This window comes from Balaenoptera ricei, chromosome 7, assembly GCF_028023285.1.
Source record: "Balaenoptera ricei isolate mBalRic1 chromosome 7, mBalRic1.hap2, whole genome shotgun sequence".
Classification (NCBI taxonomy): Eukaryota; Metazoa; Chordata; class Mammalia; order Artiodactyla; family Balaenopteridae; genus Balaenoptera; species Balaenoptera ricei.
The window spans coordinates 42,122,919-42,142,759 of NC_082645.1; the positions used below are offsets into that span (position 1 = coordinate 42,122,919).

At 38.1% G+C, this 19,841-nt stretch overlaps 1 protein-coding gene across 21 annotated transcripts in view; it reads right to left on the reverse strand.

The window, feature by feature from the left end:
* Positions 1 to 1,132: 1,132 nt before the first annotated feature.
* Positions 1,133 to 19,841, reverse strand: part of NEB (nebulin) — a 215,667-nt gene continuing 196,958 nt past the window's right edge. For 3 of the 21 annotated variants that reach the window (XM_059927864.1, XM_059927843.1, XM_059927863.1), the window contains 17 exons: positions 19,143 to 19,235; positions 17,988 to 18,080; positions 15,888 to 15,980; positions 15,296 to 15,388; positions 14,210 to 14,302; positions 12,382 to 12,474; positions 11,326 to 11,418; positions 10,686 to 10,778; positions 9,017 to 9,109; positions 8,631 to 8,723; positions 8,207 to 8,299; positions 7,148 to 7,255; positions 6,859 to 7,042; positions 6,461 to 6,553; positions 5,366 to 5,512; positions 4,961 to 5,067; positions 1,133 to 1,916 (listed from right to left, as the gene is read on the reverse strand). In XM_059927864.1, the coding sequence (XP_059783847.1) occupies positions 1,743 to 1,916; positions 4,961 to 5,067; positions 5,366 to 5,512; positions 6,461 to 6,553; positions 6,859 to 7,042; positions 7,148 to 7,255; positions 8,207 to 8,299; positions 8,631 to 8,723; positions 9,017 to 9,109; positions 10,686 to 10,778; positions 11,326 to 11,418; positions 12,382 to 12,474; positions 14,210 to 14,302; positions 15,296 to 15,388; positions 15,888 to 15,980; positions 17,988 to 18,080; positions 19,143 to 19,235 (1,836 nt within the window). In that variant the 3' untranslated portion in view covers positions 1,133 to 1,742. Of the gene's footprint in view, positions 1,917 to 4,960; positions 5,068 to 5,365; positions 5,513 to 6,460; positions 6,554 to 6,858; positions 7,256 to 8,206; positions 8,300 to 8,630; positions 8,724 to 9,016; positions 9,110 to 10,685; positions 10,779 to 11,325; positions 11,419 to 12,381; positions 12,475 to 14,209; positions 14,303 to 15,295; positions 15,389 to 15,887; positions 15,981 to 17,987; positions 18,081 to 19,142; positions 19,236 to 19,841 lie in introns of all 21 variants that reach the window. The other 18 variants (XM_059927848.1, XM_059927846.1, XM_059927844.1 and 15 more) reach the window with 18 other exon arrangements.

Genomic DNA, 19,841 nt, shown 5'->3' on the forward strand with positions numbered 1-19,841 from the left:
CCTCATTGTAGTTTTGATTTGCATTTCTCTAATAATTAGCAATTTTGAGCATCTTTTCATTCGCCTGTTGGCCATCTGTATGTCCTCTTTGGAGAAATTTCTGTTTAGATCTTCTGCCCGTTTTTTGATTGGGTGGTTTGGTTTTTTGGTATTGAGTTGTGTGAGCTGTTGGTATATTTTGGAAAGTAACCCCTTGTTGGTTGCGTCATTTGCAAATATTCTCTCCCATTCTGAGGTTGTCTTTTCGTTTTGTTCATGGTTTGCTGTGCAAAAGCTTAAAGTTTGATTAGGTCCCATTTATTTTTGCTTTTATTTCTTTGCCTGAGGAGACTGTAAATCCATACTTTTAAAATAAGGGGGAAAAAAACCCGAAATACTTAGTGATGTTGAAAAATACTGTATTAGTTTACTATGGCTGCTGTTAACAGCCACAAGCTGAGTGGCTTAAATAACAGAAATTTATTTTGGTTCTGGGGGCTAGAAGTCTGAGATAACGTTGTCAGCAAGTGTTGGTCCCTTCTAAGGGCTGTGAGGAAGGCTGTTCCATCCCTCTCCCCTAGCTTCTGTGGTTTGCTGGCAATTATTGGCTTTCCTGGCATGTAGAAGCATCACCCCAGTCTCTGCCTTCATTTTCATATGTACTCTTTGCTCTTGAGTCTCAGACACACATTAAGAAGCTTTAGGACAGCAGTATTACTATGGCTCTAAACTAATGGGGACAGATCTTTTGCTTTTTAGAAAGGATACTCTATAAACTTAAGCACAAGCCATTATTGGTTGGCACTCCACCCTTTGCCCATGCCTTTGCCACAAACTGCCAGCCCACTGGATACAGACGGGGAAGATCCCCTGAGGTTAGGATTGGATCCCACAGCTATTTCTAAAGCGTTATAAGCCAAGCCATAAGGAAAGCTTGCTGAACACAAGTATGGATAGAGTTTTGAGAAAGTCTACACTTGTGCATTTTTTTTTTTAATTGAAGTATAGTTGATCTACAATGTTGTGTCTGGTGCATTTAACAGTACTTTTTTTTAAGTTTAATTTTTTTTAGTGAAGTCTAGTGTAAGGGGTTTGCTTTTGTTGGAAGTTTTTATTTGTAGATCTTTAAAAATAAATAATGCTCATCCATCAGTGGTGTTTGTTGCAGATTTTATTAGTTACTAGCTTAACACCAGTTTATATTGTCTATCAGCTTTATAACTAACTTCAGAACTGGATTAGAAATAAGATTGTCAGCAGTCAGTCAGCAAGGAAAAGGTGAATATCTGCCATTTTTTTAAAAATGTGTTTTTAACATGTTGTTTAGAACTCTTGATTTAGAAAAGAAATACTGTTAAACATTTTCATAATGGAGAAAGATTCTGGGTTGATGCAGCAATAAAATAACAACAATGCAGAAACTTTAAAAATGTCTATTCTGAAATTAAACATTTTAAAACCCAAAGGAAAATTTAATAATGGCAATTAAAAGACCTATGGGTTTAATGTCTCGTTTTATGTGCAAGTCCAGAAGATAGAAGTCTAGTTTAATAATTGGACAGATTAGTTGTACTAACCTTTGTTTTACTGGTGAATTATTGGGGTACATATAGAAACAAGTTAAGGGATGGTACAACCATGAATCATATTGACACAAAAACCACTAGGCAGCTTCAGAACTCGGGGAATAGTGGAGAGTCTAAACTGAAATACTGACGGCAAGATTTGTAGGTGCTGTAGACAGGTGCAGTGCTTTGAAGTTCCTAAATAGCTTCAACATAGTTGGCTGGGAGCATGCCGGTCCTGCCAGTCCTCTGCACGGTGCCATACATCCAACCTTCATCAACAGCTTGAACGTTTACAATGGCATCTCCATCTTTGAAGGACACCTCATCTGCATCTGCAGCCATATAGTCATACATGGCACGGAAGATTTTCTATCGGTAAAGACCAAAAAGGGAAATATATATTAGATTTGCAACAATTAACCCGAACACCTAATTAGTTTCCACCAGCTTAACTTGCACAAAACAGAATGTGCAACTACCTACCACCGAAACTAAAAGACAACTCACAAACTAGGAGAAAATATTTGCTAATCATATATCTAATAAGGGATCACTATCCAGACTATATAAAAAAACTCCTATAATTCAATACTGAAAAGGGACAGGGGCAAAGGATCTGAATTCTCCAAAGGAGATGATAAACCAAGAGCCAATAAGCACGTGAAAAGATGCTCGACATCGTTAGTCATCAGGAAAATGCAAAACTACAATGAAATACCTCTTCACACACACTGGAATGGTGATAATCGAAAAGATAGTAACAAGTATTGGGGAGGATATGGAAAAATTTGAATCTTTATAAACCGTTGGTGGGAAAGGAAAATGGTGCAGGCACTTTGGAAAACAGTTTTGGAAGTTCTTCCCATTTTAAAAGAGTTACCATGTGACCTAGCAATTCTACTCCTAGGTATATACACAAGAGGAATGAACATAAGTCCACATAGTAACCTGTACACCCGTATTCATAACGGCATTATTTGTAACAGCCAGAAAGTAGAACTAGCCCAAATGCACACCAACTGATGAATGAATAAAGAAAAGGTATTCCCATACAATGAAATATTTGCTAATAAAAAGGGATGAAGTACTGATAAATGATAAAACATGGACAACCTCAAAACATTAAGAAGCCAGTCACAGAAGACCACATATTGTGTGATTTCATTTATATGAAATATCCCAAATAGGCAAATATATACAAAAAGTACATTAGTGGATGTACTAATCTAGTGTTTTGGAGAAAAAATTTGAAAAATCATAGCAATATTGCATGTTTTTCTCACTTTGGGAATTTGGGAGCATACCAGTAGTAAAAGTTTCTGGAAAGCTAACCTCCACAATGTTTTTTTTAAAAAAAAGAATTGTAGCATGGTGGGAAAGGAAAATGGGGCATTACTAATCAACAGGCATAAAGTTTCAGTTAAGCAAGATAAATAAACCCTAGAGATCTGTTCTAGAGATCTCTAGGGATCTGTACACAACCTTGAATCTATAGTAAACAATAATGTATTATATACTTAAAAATATAAGGGTAGGTTGATCTCATGTGTTCTCACAACAATGAAATAAGGTTTTTAAAAATTGTAACAATTTAGAGAAAATTTGAAAGCGCCCAAATTTTCTTCATAGGAGCAGTCACTGGTTAGTAATTTGGTATGAGACCTACATATTTTTTCCTAGCATTCTGAAATATACACAACATATATTCACATTCAAGGATAGGTTCCCCCCTGCCCCACATAAGTGGAATACTACTATAAATAGTACTCTGACTTGTTCCTTCCATTTAATATAGCTTGGAAGTCTTTCCATATAAATATAGATTGATCACATTCTTTTTTACTGCTGTAGAGAATTCCATATTTTAGTACTATCGCAAATTATTTAGCCATTTCTATATTTCTGGACGTTTAATTGTCACCATGTTTTCATCCACTAACCCTATAGTGTTTGTCTTTGGGCAGATATTTCAAAAGAAAGCTTTTAAAAGTGAAAGTATTTGGTCAAAGGCATGTGCCTTTTAAGTAAGTTTTTTCAAAAAGTTCACTACTATAATGTTCTGATACTTTATTGTTGCATATTTCTGGTTAGTAGTCAAATAGTGAACATGTTTTTTTTGTTGGCCATTTTTATTTCTTTTGCTGTAAATTGTCTATTCATATGCTTCCAGGTTTTATTTTGAAGGGAAGGGAGATAATATGTCAATGAACTTTGGATACTTCATGCTTTTTTAGATATTAATCTTTTTGTTAAGTATAATATTTTTTCCCAGTTTGACATTTCTTTTTGCTATAAAAACATTTAACCTTTTATGGTCAAATCTGTCAGTCTTTTCCCTTACTTTTCTAGGTTTTGGAACCTGCTGAGGAAGGCTTTCACCATTTCCAATTATAAAAGTAGTCTCTATTTTTCCGTAGTATTTTAGTTTTCCTTTTTTTTTTTCCTCTGCTGATTTGTAATTCTTTTAGGGTCCATTTTTGGACTTCATCTATTTTAAAATCTATTCTCATGCTAAATTCATATTTAATTATAATAGCTTTATAGCATATTTTGCTCTTATATGGTTAAGTCCTTTCCTATTATCATTTTCAAAATTTGCTTATTCTTGCATCTTTACTCTTTCAAATAAATTATAGGATTAATGTATAAATATTCAAAAATTTTACTAGGATCTGATTGGAATTGCCTTGAATTTATGGATTTATTTCTGGAGAAATGACTTCAAGATTCCCTTCCTGAACTATAATGGGTCTCAATACTTACTTAAATCTTTATGTCCTTTAGTAAAGATAGTTTTCTACATACAAATATTGTTCATTTCAATCCTAAAGAATTATGTTTTTGTAATATTATGAATGAGATCCAGGGTTTTAAACTGAGAGTTTTAAAGTAGTCTGGTGAATTGTGAACATGATTTGACATTTATCTTCAATGTATATTAATAGGAGATATCTAAGATATGACCAGATTACGTATGTGACATGTGCATACACATATATTTGGGTTGGCCAAGAAGTTCGTTCGGGTTTTTCTGTAAGATGATAGGGAAAAATCCGAACGAACTTTTTGGCCAGCCCAATATATTCTGGAAGAATGATTCCAAGCCACAGATGTTTTGCTTTAAGATAGTGGGTGGGTCTAATGAGACCAAAATGATGACTCTGCTTTAGGCTGTTTTTTTTTTTTTTTTTTGGTGTGTTTGTTTTCAATCACCGAATAATGCTTTTTAATTAATGTGAGTTGCTAATGAAGGTTTTCTGATAATTTATGACTGTTAGCATGAGATGTGTAGTAAAAGAGCATTATGTAAAATAGAAGGTTCGGTTAATAAAAAAAAAAAAGATCAGAATACTATAATCATTATTGCACATATCAAAAAGTGAGAATGACTTGAGTAAGTTATTGTTACTTACTCCAGCAGTAGATGGATGAGATGGGATGGAGGATACCGTTGTCTGCTGGGTAGCAACTGAAGATGATCGTTGCTGTGGGAGCTCTGTGGTTTTAGCATGTTTGTAAGCTGAAAAGAAGGGAGAAAATAGTTTATTAGGAGAAAACGTGACTAGACCTCATTTAATCTGTGATTAGCAACTGAGCAGCACTTTTCCCCCTAATTTAAAAAGAATGATTTCCAAGAAAGGAGGAATGAAAATGAAATAGCTAACTGCATGTACCTCTCCACAATTCTAGTCCTCTCATTAGAAGAAAGGATCCAGATGTTTTTTGTTTTGTTTTTACTCAAAGCATCTCTTAACAGTAACCTCCAGGGAGCTAGCTGGCCGGCCATGGCTGTCAAGGTCAGGGCCATCCACTTGTACCTGGTGAGGTTGCAGAGAAGAAGACGCCCCCGTCGCTGTAGGTGGAGAGGTGGGCACCTTCTGAATGCTCGGACTTCTCCTCGCCGCCGCTGATGCTCAGCACGCTGGCAGATCGAGACTGCTCCCGGCTCCGGCGCTGAGCTTGTGCTGGAGAGGTAAGATCCATTGGAGAGGGAGCAGAGGCGAAACTTTTTATAGCAGTAATGCCTAACGGTAATTGACTCTCAGTTGGCTTTTGTTTGTTGTCATGCATGCATGGTTTTAAGTAGATTTCTGTGGATTAAACCCTCAAAAACTCTTAGGATACATTTTCCAGATGACAGTTTAATCACCCAAGGTCCCCTATCCGTTAAGCGGTACAGCCAGGCTTCCAATCCCGGAGTCTGTCCTTGACTACTACTCCTTCCCTCTATCCTGCTCATTTTCCGGGCTCACTAAAATGAACAGATAGTAAGGTACACAAATTCCACCTTTCAACTTCTACAGAAAGTGCCTCCTAACTTCCAAATTTATTTAGATACAGTTTCTCTGTGTTTCCGCAATCTGTGTGCAGACCTTTAAAATTGTTCATGTCAGGGTGTAACCACTGATTTACTGGTCTCTCCTCATCAGTGGACTAGAGTATAAATCCTTTGAGATTTATAGGCACTACATATTATTTTACTTTTAACATGAATAGAAGAAGGCATAAAGTCATGTGGCCTGTTTCGTTGAGTGGCTAATCTTCCTTGACATAAGAGAGTTGAGAAAGTTGTTAAAGGTCAATCCATTCTCTTCCCTTTGCTTATGTATTTCTTTTTTTTTCATTATTTCTCCAACAGAAAGATGTACTACCTTTTTTTCTTTAGGGAAAAAAAAATGATAATAATGGGGACTGAGGGGGACTTACCCTTAGGCAGTGAAACAACCTTTCCTAACTTGAACTTGTCTAGAAAATGAGCTTGGCCCACTAGTCAAGGAGGTGTTCTTATGCTGAATGAGTAACTCAGGAAATTGAAAGCCCTGGAGGAGACGAACTTCTGAGCCTAAAAGCCACTGGCGTTAGCCCACTAAATGGTGATGTTTACATCGTAAGCCTTTTGTGGCATCACGTACCATTAATCATGTGTAAGCTTCGGGACTGAATGTTGTCTTCTGCTGGATCATAGTCAAAAACTGAGCCAGGATTTGTACGCCAGACACGTAAACCTGAAAGTGAGATTCAGGATCAGCACAGATGTTCTTGGACGCTTGCGATAATTTGGAGACCAAGGCATGAACCTAAACAACCACAGGCGGATTGAATAACACTCATTGAGCTTAGTTCTAGGAGGGGAACAAAGCATAAAGTAGATTTCAGCTTTGCAAACAGTGAAATGATAGGGGTTTTCTTTCACATCTAATGAAAACACAGATTGAGGTCCTCTGGCCTTTGCTTTGCTCTAGATAATGTCACTTGCGTTCTTCTACCTTCCTTAACTTAACGTTGATTTTTCTCCCCAGGCCCCAATTACCTGTAGTAGTTTCCTGATCCTGGTCATTCCGTTTTTGTTCCATTTCTACCACTTTTCTCTGAATACCTCGGTAGTTAATGTCACTGAAGTCCTGTGTGTTCTTCTTTACTCGTTCAGTGATGGGGTCTGTCACCACTGGTGTGAAGCAACCCTTGTGTTTCTCGAAGTCTTCATGATATTTCACCTGAAATTTCATGAATTCACTTGGTGAAAATAGGATGGTGTGATCATTTCCTTTTTTACGTGTTCCAACAGGCCGCCCACCCAATCTGAGGAATTCCTGACTCACCGTTGAGATGTGGCGTTGGGTCTCCCTCACCCGTCTCATCTCTGGCGTGTCCAAGACATAGGCAGCTTTGCCTTGTATTTGTTTCCGGAAGCTATCAGAATAAAGCACCTGGCAGAGGAGAGACCATGAATGAGGACAGGTTGTGGTACCGTCCTAATTCTGAAGCCTCAAAACCTTTCCAACAGATGGAGGTGAAAGGAGCTGGGGAGGGAAGCTTGAGTCACCTGAAAAGCCCCAGCTAGCCCGTGACTGACAGAGGAACAGTTAGCATGAGGGTGGACAGGCAGGGCTTGAATGAGACAAAGGATTTTTTTTGAGTTTGAGGAGACAGGGCAAAGTATAATTTTGAAAGGAAGCGGAAAAAGTGATCTCTTGAATTTGCTGGGAATTGTAGCACCAGCACATTGGATGATATTTGGAGCTAAACGTGATACTGACATTTGAAAGAACTATCCTTCAAAACAAGTGATCATTTTTTGAAGGATTATGTCCAGATTTCATAAACCAATATGCTAATACAGAAATCAAAGTCTCAGAAATGAAAAACCCAAAATATCAAAGTCAGAGAGGGCATCCATTTCAGAGTATTAGCTGTTTCATAAAGTATCTTAACAAAGTATTGCTGAAGATTGAGGATGTTAGGAATTCAATTTGTTACACTTGGTTACATAAGACTACCTCAGAGTAAAGTAAAAGGGAAAACACTGGCAATTAACTTGTTATGTCTTAGTACAATCATTTGGAATTTAAAAGCACAGTTATGTTAATTTTAGTGTGAATTTTCAGTTGAATAAAAAAAATGCACATTTTTATGGTGTTAAAATGTTATTTTCCAAGATGTTGCATTTCTCTCTCTCTTTTCGTTTTAGTGTGTTTTTCAGTTGAATGAGAAAGACACTTTTTTATGATGTTAAAATGTTATTTTCCAAGATGTTGCATTTCTCTCTCTCTTTTCATTTTAGTGTGTTTTTCAGTTGAATGAGAAAGACACTTTTTTATGATGTTAAAATGTTATTTTCCAAGTTGTTGCACTACTCCTTCTTTAGTCCTAGAAAATACCGAGCTAATGTTTTCTTGGTTGCGCTTAGCTCTCTCCATCTCTGGAGTGACCGGTGTCGGAGTTGCTTTTCTCATATTCTCTTTGTACAATACCTAGAGGAGCCAAGAGAGCATCCAGATATCAGAGAGCAGTAACCCAATTCTGAAAACCATCATCTAGCTGTTGTTATGGCTCAATTATGTCACACTCTATAAAAAACACCTCAAGAAGAGAAAGCCATTAAAAATGTTACTGTATAAAGCAAAAAGTGAAGAAAGAATTAAATCAGGTGAGCCGGTGGGGTTGGTATGTCATTTTTAAGTAGGTAAAGAAGAATTTTAAAAGATAAAAGTTTTGGGGAAACTGTGAGATAAATTAGTGGTATAACCATGTTTGCCAGGCTTGTTAAAAGTGTCACCATTTCTTTTTTCCTCTCTCAAATACCGAGCTAACGTTTTCTTGATTGCGTTTGACTCTTTCCATCTCGGGAGTAAAGAGTGCGGGGGTAGCTTTCCCCAGGTTCTCTTTGTATAACACCTGTGAGATACAAAGGTGGACCTGAAAGTCACTAGGAGGCAGTATTCAGGCTATTCAATATGATGCAATTTGGGGGAGAAAACTCCAGGTTTAATCTATTACTATTAGTGAGTACAACTCTCTAGAAGAAAGCTTAAAAAACAGTTAATGGCAACAGTAAATGTATATCATTTAGGGGAGATTCTAAAAAGCTGGCATTTTGTTTGTTTTAACCTGGGATGGAGTTAGGAGCAGGTCAAACGGCAGGGGTTACTTTGCAAAATTAAAAGCACTTTCATTTCTCAAGACAATACCGAGCTAATGTTCTCTTGATTGCGTTTGACTCTCTGCATCTCTGGAGTGACAAGGATTGGGGTGCCTTTCCCCACATTTTCTTTGTACAAAACCTACATGAGTCCAATGGATCCAAAAAGCCAAAAAGAAGAAAAGAATTACAGTTACCAAAAGATTAAACAGAACAGATCATTTGTTAGGAGGCTCAGGGTGCTAAACCATTTGGGCAATAAGGTTAGATGGAAAGAAATACATTTCCAAAACAAGTTGAGGTAGTTACAGCAAGACACACATTTCTAGGTAGGACCCTGCCCTGAAATCCTTACAGCCTGCAAGACAGAACTGCAGTTTTTGTGCCTAGTTCCGGGATTTGGGGCAGGGATGGGAAACGGCCTTCACTCTCCCACTAATCTACGCATGTCAAGCTCCTGACAGGTCATCTCACAGGACTTAGGGGCACGTGTTTGAATAACACTGAGAAGGTGAAGGCTGCTCCCTAAATAGCATAGGGAGACTGGACCCTTTTGCCACACTTGAACTCACATAGACACATCAGGAAAATGTATCCTTGCTATCATCTGTGATCTGCCTCTTGCTTTAGTTCAGTACATCATCATACGTAGTAAGGAAAAATGTTTTCAGCAATTAGATCACTATCATGGTAAGTCAATAGGAAACATCGTGACAAATTCCCAGCCTCACTGTCACCTCAGTGTCATTCTTGGGGTCACAGGAGTTTCGGGATATGGCATTCAAGAGGAAGAATTCTGTCAAAGAAGTGGTTCTCAAAGTTGAGGTCCCTGGATAGCAAGGTCAGCATCACCTGAGACCTTGCTGGAAATGCAAACATTCTGGCCCACGCCAGATCTACAGAATGAGAGAGCGTGGGGTTCCCGGTGATTCTGATGCACACTAGTCTCAGGAGCCCTGCGTTCCAGTATCCGAGGAACCTGCAGACAGTGTAGATGCGGAGGGCCGCTGGCGCTTCACTACGTACGCTAATGTCCCCACACAAGCCCCAATCCCCCGGCAATCTATAAACGTAAAATATCACAGAGCGCAGGCTTACAGAAAACGGCTTACTAAAATTAGCAGCTGAAGACCATGATAAATACAGAAGAACAAAGTGAACTAAAATTGGTAAAACAAAAAACAGTTCGAGTGACACTTTCATTTTTAAGTAAATTGACATTCATTTGCCAAAACCACTACTGGATCTTAATTTATGTCGCTTTCCCTGAAGGAGAGGATTAGGGGTTATTTTTCCCCAAGGTCTCTTTGTCCAAATCTGGCAGGGTAAATTAGAACCTAAAGTGAGGTGCAAAAACACAACAAAATCACAACTCCAATGCCTAGAAAGAGCCCTGTCACACCTACTACGCCACTCCCCAAATTTCACAAGTACGTAAAACAAAGAGACCTTAGGGGTAATGGATAGTAAGTTTGGGGAGAGAGGAGCAAAAGGATGATTTGTTGGAAAATCTGTTAGTTTCTGATATTAGAACTTTAAAATATGGATTAAAGCAACCTTATTATGCGGTTAAGTCTAGGAGTAGCTCTAAAGGGAAGAAGGATAAATGTGATTAAGAAATTCACAAAATTTCAGTTGTCTTTGAAAAGTAGGATTAATATGTATTATTTTAAATCATTAAAGAAGTAGTTTCTTTTTTTTTTTTCTTGCCAAAGTACCGAGCTAATATTTTCTTGATTGTGTTTGACTCTCTCCATCTCTGGAGTGACAGGTAAAGAGGTTCCCTTGCCCATGTTTTCTTTGTATAACACCTGTGTGATGAGAAAGCATCCAGAAAAACAACCATAAGTAACATTACATTTGTTGTGAGATTTTAAGGGTCAGTTCAACTTCCTTGTTATCAAATGACACAGTAGTCCGAGGAGCCAGGAGTTATATGCTGACAAGATGCCACAAAAAAATTTAATGAGAGCCACTCTTGGGATTAGGAAACTGACTGTATCTGGGGTAGCAGGGCCCTTAGTTGCTGGGGAAAGACTGGAGTTATCCTCCCAAACAGTCACGTGGGGATTTGAGATGGTTAGAACTTGGTTGTGTTGTTATCCAAGCAAACTAAAAGAAAAAAGGTTTCAAAAAATATTTTTTTAAATGCCAGATGGAACAGAAATCAGAATTAACTTGAAAAAAAAAAAAAAGAATCCATAGTAGTACCACAGAAATGTGAAAGTATCTCCTTTTGCTAAGTGAGGTATGTTAGAAGCAAAGGAAGGGAAGTGGATTTAAAAGAAGAATAAATGTTAAGAATCAATTTAATTATGAGGTTAAATGGCATCTATTTTCCCTTTCTTTCCAAAATACCGAGCTAAGGTTCTTTTGATTGAGTTTGACTCTCTGCATCTCTGGAGTGATGGAGATTGGGATCCCTGTGCCCAGGTTTTCTTTGTATAGCACCTGTGTGAAAGGAAAGCATCCAGAACAAAAAGAGCAATCAACCACTCTCCCCTTCTTGCAGAGCAGTTGGGAGTAGAAGGACAAAGAGGAAGAGAACAAGTTAGAGGAAGGGAAATACCAGAAGCTTCTAGATCCAACCTGTAGGAGCCTAAAGACATCCTTAAAAGCAAGGGAATGCAGGAAGGAACAGGGAGACTAAGAAATTTGAAAGGAGAATTTTACTGTTTTGTTGAACTAGTCTCTGCATCACTGAGCAAAGGAGGGCACCATGGAAGGGAACGATGAGTTGCGCCCCCCAGCTTGTTGTGAGGTTGGGGAAAAAAAGAAAGGGCAGAGACAGCAGGAGAACCAAGGAAGAGATTTTGATTTGGAAATGTTATTAATAAACCACATAAGGATATTTAGGTTTTATAAACATTGCATATATGAAGATGCATACACACGTCTTCTTTTGCTGATTTTCAAAAGAAGTCAAGGTATTTAATTTTTAGTTTAGGTGAACATATTGGGAAGAATTAATTATATTTAAATGGAGAACAGTGACAAAATGCTAAAAAAAAAACAACCCTGAAAATATCTATACAAATACCAGTAGAGACCAAGAAAAGTTAGAATAGGAAATGAAGCCAACAGTTTAAATTTATTTGCAGAATAAATTTTTGTAAGCTTTACGTTCAAATGAAAGTTGCCAAAGCAGGATAAGTGGGTGCCTAGAGACTGGGAATGCTATGTTTTTAAAGGTTGGAATATCATATTGAACATTTTTTAAGTGATGTTAATGTTTAACCAAAATGGGGAAACTGATTCATGGGAAATGGCAGCATTAAGTTGCAAACAAGACACAAGACATGTCAAAGTTTTTACTGGGATAAGTTGATTAGGTTTTAAAATATAGCCATTAATCTTTTTAAAAAATGGTTTAAAATTAGTTAAAGGGTCTTTGTTTGTTTGCTTTTTAAATACCGAACTAAAGTTTTCTTGATTGTGTTTGACCCTCTCCATCTCTGGAGTGATGGGAACTGGAATCCCTTTCCCGATGTTTTCTTTATACAACACCTGTACGATACAAGAAAGCATCCAGAAAAAACAAGAGCAGTCAAAAACAGCCCTTTCATCTATCGTGTAAGGAACGTACTATGAAACACAGACGTCAAACAGGAAAGACAAATTCACCAAGTCAATCTGTTTTTTCAAGCACAGATCTGGATGAAAACATGCTCCATATTTCCTTGGCTAACGTGCCAGTGTATTTGATGTTCAACTTTTAAGCTAACTCATATATTAAATGTTGGCTTTCTGTGTTAGGAATTAAGAAAAAGAAATCAAATTAATTTCATAAAATTACTAAAATGCTTAGTGTACAATAGAAAGGTTATTTTTTAATTAGATGGGCAAATATTTATTTTCCCTACACAGAACATCTGTTTTACAGAATAACAGATGTTTTAAACCCTAGGTCAAATCTATGCAATATAGGAAATTGGTCTTTGTTGGGTAAATTCAAGTTATAGAGGTGGTCAAGTCTAAATACATAGCACTGTTTATCTTCCATAGAATCTTAAAGGCTCTATGCACCAGTGGATAAAAATTGTCTAAATGCAACCTATGTAAAAATTAACACAAATGGTTATTTAAAAGAAAGAAATTGTCCAGGATCATCAGGATCATTAATATCTCAAATAGATATGAACAATAATATACTTACTCTAATACAGAAGAAAATGATTTTTAAATAGTTTTGAAAATTAATGTAAACCTTTCCAAAAGAAGGAATAATAATAATAATATAAACCTATAGGGAAAACAGTGAATATAACATTCCAAAAATAATATTAATTTATACCAAAAATTTAATAAAATCAAAAGTTTGTTAGTGAATGGTAATTAAAAACAAAGAAAAACAAAACAAAACAAAAAGACAGTGGGACCAAAGAAAGTTACTTAATTGTGTGAAAGAATCAAACTTTCAGAAAATATTTAAATGGACAATTAAAAAACATTTTGGAGCAAAACTTGCCCTACCTACCCCCCAGCCCCCCAAAAAAAATCCAGCTAAATTTTCCTAATGACATTTGATTCTCCATCTCAGGCATAAGTAAATCTAAGTTCCTTATATAAAAGTTTCACAGGCTATTGAGTAGTATAGAGTTTTTTAGCAACAAAAGTATTAATAAAAGAGAAAATAACATTAAATATAGACTCAAGATCTAATTTGTATATATATATATTTTTTGTATATTTTTTAAAAGATCAGAAGATCTGAATTTCTATTCATGGAATGGCTTGTTTAGAACAAGTATCAAGATAAGATTGCTTTGGGTTCCAATACTGAGTGATTTTCTTTCTTTGTGCTCTGTTTATCCAGATAGGATCTATGTTAAGCTAAACCTTGTCCCCAGCAAGGGCCACTATTTCTACATATGGCCTCAAGTCCTGTGTCTTTTCTTTCAATGCTAACGCAGCTATATCAAATAAAAATAGTCCCAAGTAAATAAAGCTATAGTGTTTGGGGATTTTGGACATCAATTAACTTCAAAAGTCCCATAAAACAAGAAAAGGGAAGGAAAGGAATCAATGAAAAGTTTTAAGGGACTATTATAGGAAGTATAAAATGTTAGAATCAAATGGTGAGTAAAAGATCTGGAAAACAGAAAAATTTAGTTGATGAGATTTTTTTTTTAAGAAAAATGTGTTAAACTGATTATTTTAAAGGGACTAACAGAAGTTCTGTTTTATAGAAAGGTATTATCATTTTTTTTAATACGAGTTAAAAGAGCTTTCTCCCAAATACCGAGCTAAAGTTCTCCTGGTTGTGCTTGACCCGCTCCATCTCGGGAGTGACAGGGAGAGGAGTCCCCTTGCTCAAGTTCTCTTTGTACAGAATCTGTGTGCACAAAATCAACAATCAAATCAGCCTGGAACCATTGTTTAGGAAGACTTAGCTTTTAAAATAGGTTCTAAAAGTATTTTTGCTTGTTTGTTTTCATAATGACATAAAATTGGCCTAAATAACTTTAAGAACTAGAACAAGTACAGATCACCTTTGGCCGTTTCATCACACCCAGTATGAGGTCTATCTGTAAGAGGCATTAATAGCGACAGAGCTGCCAGGCTGCAGGAGGAGTCAGTCACTTCTATAGGTCTTCTCTCAAAGACAAGGACTAGGCCTTATCAGAGACTACTCAAGTTAACTGAAATTTACATGCCTCATGAGTTGTTGGTAACTCTAAATTAGGGAACCAAAAAAAGGGGGGGGGGGTTGGGGGAATAAAATAAATAAGTATTAAAAGCTAAATAAATATTAGCTTTCAATGATCCTGAAACTATTCCAAGGAAAGCTCATTTATCTCTCTTGTGATATGCGAAAAATAGCTGAGCCAAGTAAATCTGTATTTCTGAGTTACTGTGAATTGCTGTGTTGTCTTTGGAATGAAAATGTTCAAGAATCACATTCTTTTAAGAAGAGTTGCAACACAAAATACATCAAACAGCGCCACAATAAATACAAATAAAATTCTAGCTATCATTATCCTTTCGGAGGCATGTTAGATTTTACTTTTGACTTGTGCCACACCAGTTAGAAACACCTACTGTTATTCAAGGGGAATTTGAGGAAGGAAACACTAAGTATTACAGGTTTTTAAGGAACATGATCAATAGCTACGTTTTAGGAAAAACATAGTTAAAATTTCACAGCAGAACTAAAATAAATACTAAATCAGATTTGGGTTGAAAACTGAGGTAATATTTGGTATCATTATTTTCATTATATGAATTTAGTATTTTTACAGGAAGAAAATTATATATTGGTAATGTGTTAAAAATATTATTTTAAATAAAAATTAAGGGATTTAATTTTTTGGCCCCTAAGAAATACCGAGCTAAAGTTCTCTTGATTGCGTTTGACTCTCTCCATCTCTGGAGTGACAGGGGTTGGGGTTCCTTTCCCCAGATTTTCTTTGTACAAAACCTGTGAGATACAAGAAAGTACCCAAAAGACATTCAAAACAAGCACAAAGATTAGGGAAGAGAGAAGATGGGGGGCAGGGGGTGGGTGTGAGGAGGGAATTTTTTAGTGAGTAGTATTTAGTAAGGATAATGCTTTTATTTTTTACTTCACATTTTAAGGATAAACTCTACAATGCTAATTCTGGGCATGAAAAGGTACCACAGAAAGCGTTGAGTTATAGCATATGAGTAGAATGATGAGGAATCTTATGTTAATTCTATTTACAGTATTTCAGACCTAAGTGCTCACACTTGTCAGTCGCCAAAAGTGTTAAAATACCATCAGAAAATTGAGTCATTTTGTGTAAGTCCAGATGGTCTTGGTCAGGCGGAACACACATACACACACGGACACACACAAAATTGGTGTTAAGATGTTGCTTTTTAAAAAAGGATGATGGGTTATTCCAGTAATTTTTTAATGGGAAATCAAGTATCTTATTTGATATATTTGTAAATACCGAGCTAAAGTTCTCTTGATTGCGTTTGACTCTCTCAATCTCTGGAGTGACAGGGGTTGGAATGCCTGTTCCCAAGTTTTCTTTGTACAAAACCTGTAGAAGATAATTAGAACATCTAAAAAAGTAAAATGACCACGAATCCTTTGGATTACAGCTATATGCGGGCTATTTGTTGGAAACTCATAAAAGCAATCTAGCCTTCAAACACGACACTCAGGGAATAAGGAAGGAAATGCCACAAATATCTATGTTCTCTCTTCAAAAGTAGTAATTTTACTACCTTGAAGACTGTACTAAATTATGCATTTTCTGTAGTCAACATTTAGTACATTCCTAAAATGCATTAAATAGTGCTAATGAATTTAACAATGAAAAAAGTCTAACCATTTCATAACATCTAGTATTAGTCCCTTGAATATAGTGGGTCCACAATAGGTTTGTACTTCAATAAATAGGTGGCTTGGCTTAGATTTTTCTAATCATGTGATCCTCTATTCCTTCACAGTTGTTGAGAATTTTCTGTTTGTCTTGTATTTTCTTCTGAAAATTCCTAGCTGGCCTTTAGTCTGCATGTACCCTTAATGCAAGGAGACTTAAACAGTTTATTTTTCCAGGAAGAGCATTTTTCTCTGAAATTTTTACTGATGATTGCTGGATCTTGCCAATTAGTGTTTTTGAACAGGGAAAAGTCCCTATTTGCTCTGGGTAGTGTCAAAGGACTGTAAATGTGAAAGAAACAAGTAAGGACCTTCCAGAGCCTCTTAGCTTCTTCCATTCCTCCCTCCCTCCCAATGTTAAGAATTTTCAGCCTAAAGGAAGGGATGAATTCTTTTTAAATGGATGGATTCTATGCTGCACTAGAGCACAGGCTGGGGAGCAACACAGACATCCTAGGGGTCTGTGTCACAGATTAATTCCTAAAATCACTGACAAACTAGTGTTGATATCTTTTCTTTGCTAGGAAACCTTTTGGGATCTTTAAATATCTACCATCTTGGTACAAAGTTGTATTTCTTTACTGGGCAAGGCAACGGAACAGATCGTGGACCACAGAACAAAACAAAATCAGAGAAAGGCAAGAAGTTGCAATCAGAAGCAGCAAAGGAGATGCGGGCTGGTTTTCCTGGATTAGTGGACATGTAATTCTAAATGCAGTCTGTACCACTGGGAGCCAGAGTATAAGCAGGGAATGAGGTCTAAATAATACAAACGACTAGCAAGAGAAACAGCAACTGTCTTCTCATGGAAATTAAATGAGAGTTCAGGCCTCCAGGGGCCAGGCGGATCTCTGAAACCAAGATCCTCACCTTTTATTGGCCATAAACTATTTCCCAAACTTCACACAATCTTTTGCTAGTAGCCAGCAATTGCTTAGACACTGCTTCCGGATGGAAGGGCGGCGCGCGTGCGCGCTGGGGGAGGGGAGGGGGACGGGGGGGTGGGCGGAGACGGGGCTAGCAGGACAGAAGGTCGGGAGAAATGTGTGCTAAACCTGATATTTCAGGTGTGGGAGAATCCCACCTCCGCCAAAACACACACAGGGCACAGGTGCCTGCGATTTCTGTTAGAGAACAGGGTTAAGATATAATATACCCTTGTGGGTAGATGACAGCCAGCGCCTTCAACACGCGCTGTATTTACAAGGAGAGAGCAGAGGGCACAGGGCGAGGGAGGGGAGGTGGCTGCGGAGACATTGCTGGGCTGCCTAGGGTCTTCCGGACCGTGGAGAATGCCCTGAGGTATATACATCCATGCATGTAGACATATTTCTTTTCTATTACTTTTATGTTTATATGTATATGCTTTTGGTTAACTACCTTGAGATCATCCCAATAAACTTATTACTACAGTCGGCACATTTTACTTGAGAAACTGCAGGTATGATGAGCAATCACGAAGCCTAGTGAGTGCCTTGTGCTCCTTGATTACGTAAAGACAGAGCTTCCTCATCTGCTTTTGCAAACCGCACCGCCCCTCACAGGGCAGGGAGGGTTCGCGCCATCCCCGGCCTTAGGAAGCCCAGCAGAAGGGAGACGGGGTGAGACAAGCCAGCCGGCGGGGGGAGGGCTGAGCATGGGGGAGGGGCCGGGGGCGCGTTACCGAGCTGATGTGCTTCTGTGTCTCCTTGACGCGCTTCACTTCAGGCAGGTCTGGGATGGGGGTTCCTTGTCCAACCGCCTCCTTATACTTCACCTGCAGGTGTAAAAGTGGGAACGTGTGCATGCGTTTGATTAGTAGCCCCGCGATATGCGAAGTCGCAGTTTAAACAGCACAAAACCTATACTTAGGGGGAAGGGGGCCACATGCTGATACTGGGTCCGTGCCAAGGACACGGACATTTGGGCTCTCTCTGGTCTCTTTGGGGCTGGGGTCCACACTCAGACTGAAGCCCCTTCTCTTCCCTGGGGTCTCCCATGTCTTACAGCCACAGTTCGTTGGCCCAGGATGGACACACTCACATATACACACCCAGGAAGAGCCATTCTCTGACTCTCACAACTGCTACTTTCTTACAGGTGACAAGGAGTCTCTTCTTGACCAAACTTGAGTCAGGCTCCTCTGAACCTTCTTCCTAACTAGGCCTTGACCTTCAGACTTCCGAGACCATCTCTGCACCTCCCAATTTTAGCCAGAATCCTGCTAAGTCAGTTTAGCCAAAATCCCCCACCCTGGATGTCTCATCATCCTTGATATCTGATCAAATTCCTTAATGCCCTCCCCACCCAGTCCCCCAGGAGAAGTCTGATCACCTTGACCTGCCTCCAGCAAAAATCCTGGTAGGTCGGTTTAGGCAGAATCCCCCATTTACCCCCGATGTTTCTTCTGAGTAATTTTCCATCCACTGATCCTTTCCCCACACCCCGCCCTCCCCATCCTCCCATCCCTGTCCGTCCATCCCCGCCCCCATAAGTCCCTCCTTTCCCTTGTTGTATTCAGAATCGAGCTCAGCTCTATACTGAGATCTCTTTTCCCCTATATCGCAATTGTCCTGAATAAAAATCTTTTTTGTTGTTGTTGTTTTAACTGCTTAAACTACTGTCCAGCTCTGGTTTGCTTTGACACAGGGCTCTCCATTTTTTATATGTAACCAGCCCTCATGAAAACTGCCTCGGCACTGCATTATGAGATGACCCTTATTTTAGCAACTTAAGCTGCTTCTGGTGACAAAAGTCATGAGTGCAGCTCAGACATCAGTGTAAATCGTCAAAGGCGAGCAGAAAATTTTGAAAGTGAGTCCCCAGTGGCTGTCTTTACCGAGCTAATATGGTCCTGGGTTTGCTTCACTCTCATCATCTCAGGTGTCTTTCCAATCGCCGTTCCTGGTGAGACATCTTCTTTATATAAAACCTGGGCATTCAGAATCGGGACAGTGTTACACAGAAGAAAGGAAAACCCAGCAATTCCTGAAGAAAGACTAGGAAACTTGGCTTCTGTGAAAACAGAAGCCACTAGAGAATGTTCTTAGGCAAGTGCTGGAGTATCTGGACTGTCTTCTGCATCAGCGTCAATAACTCAAACCATGCATACAGCACACGTCTCAATTGCCAGATCTTGAGATTTCTTTTAAGATTATCATACTGTATTAATACATGATGAGAAAAACCAGAAAATGTCGATTAAAAACCCTCCCATGTGAAACACAAAATCCATTAAAGAAATACAAAGTCAGTCAGTTATTTTGGGAAAGGATAATAAATCACAGTGTCAGAAAGAAATCCGTCTTCTGGAGCAAGACAACACATGTTACTGATCTGGGATTAAAAAAGTTAAAAAGAAAGAAAAGCTCCTTTGTTAGCAGATTTAAGTTGTTATTTCAAATGGTCTCTGGGGTGATGATTTTAGAGCAAAGTATGTGGAATTTTAACAAATAACTGCTAGCATTAACTGAGGAGGTTAGATGTTAATTGTCTGAATCAACGTACGGCTAGTATATTTTTAAAGAGGAGACTGATG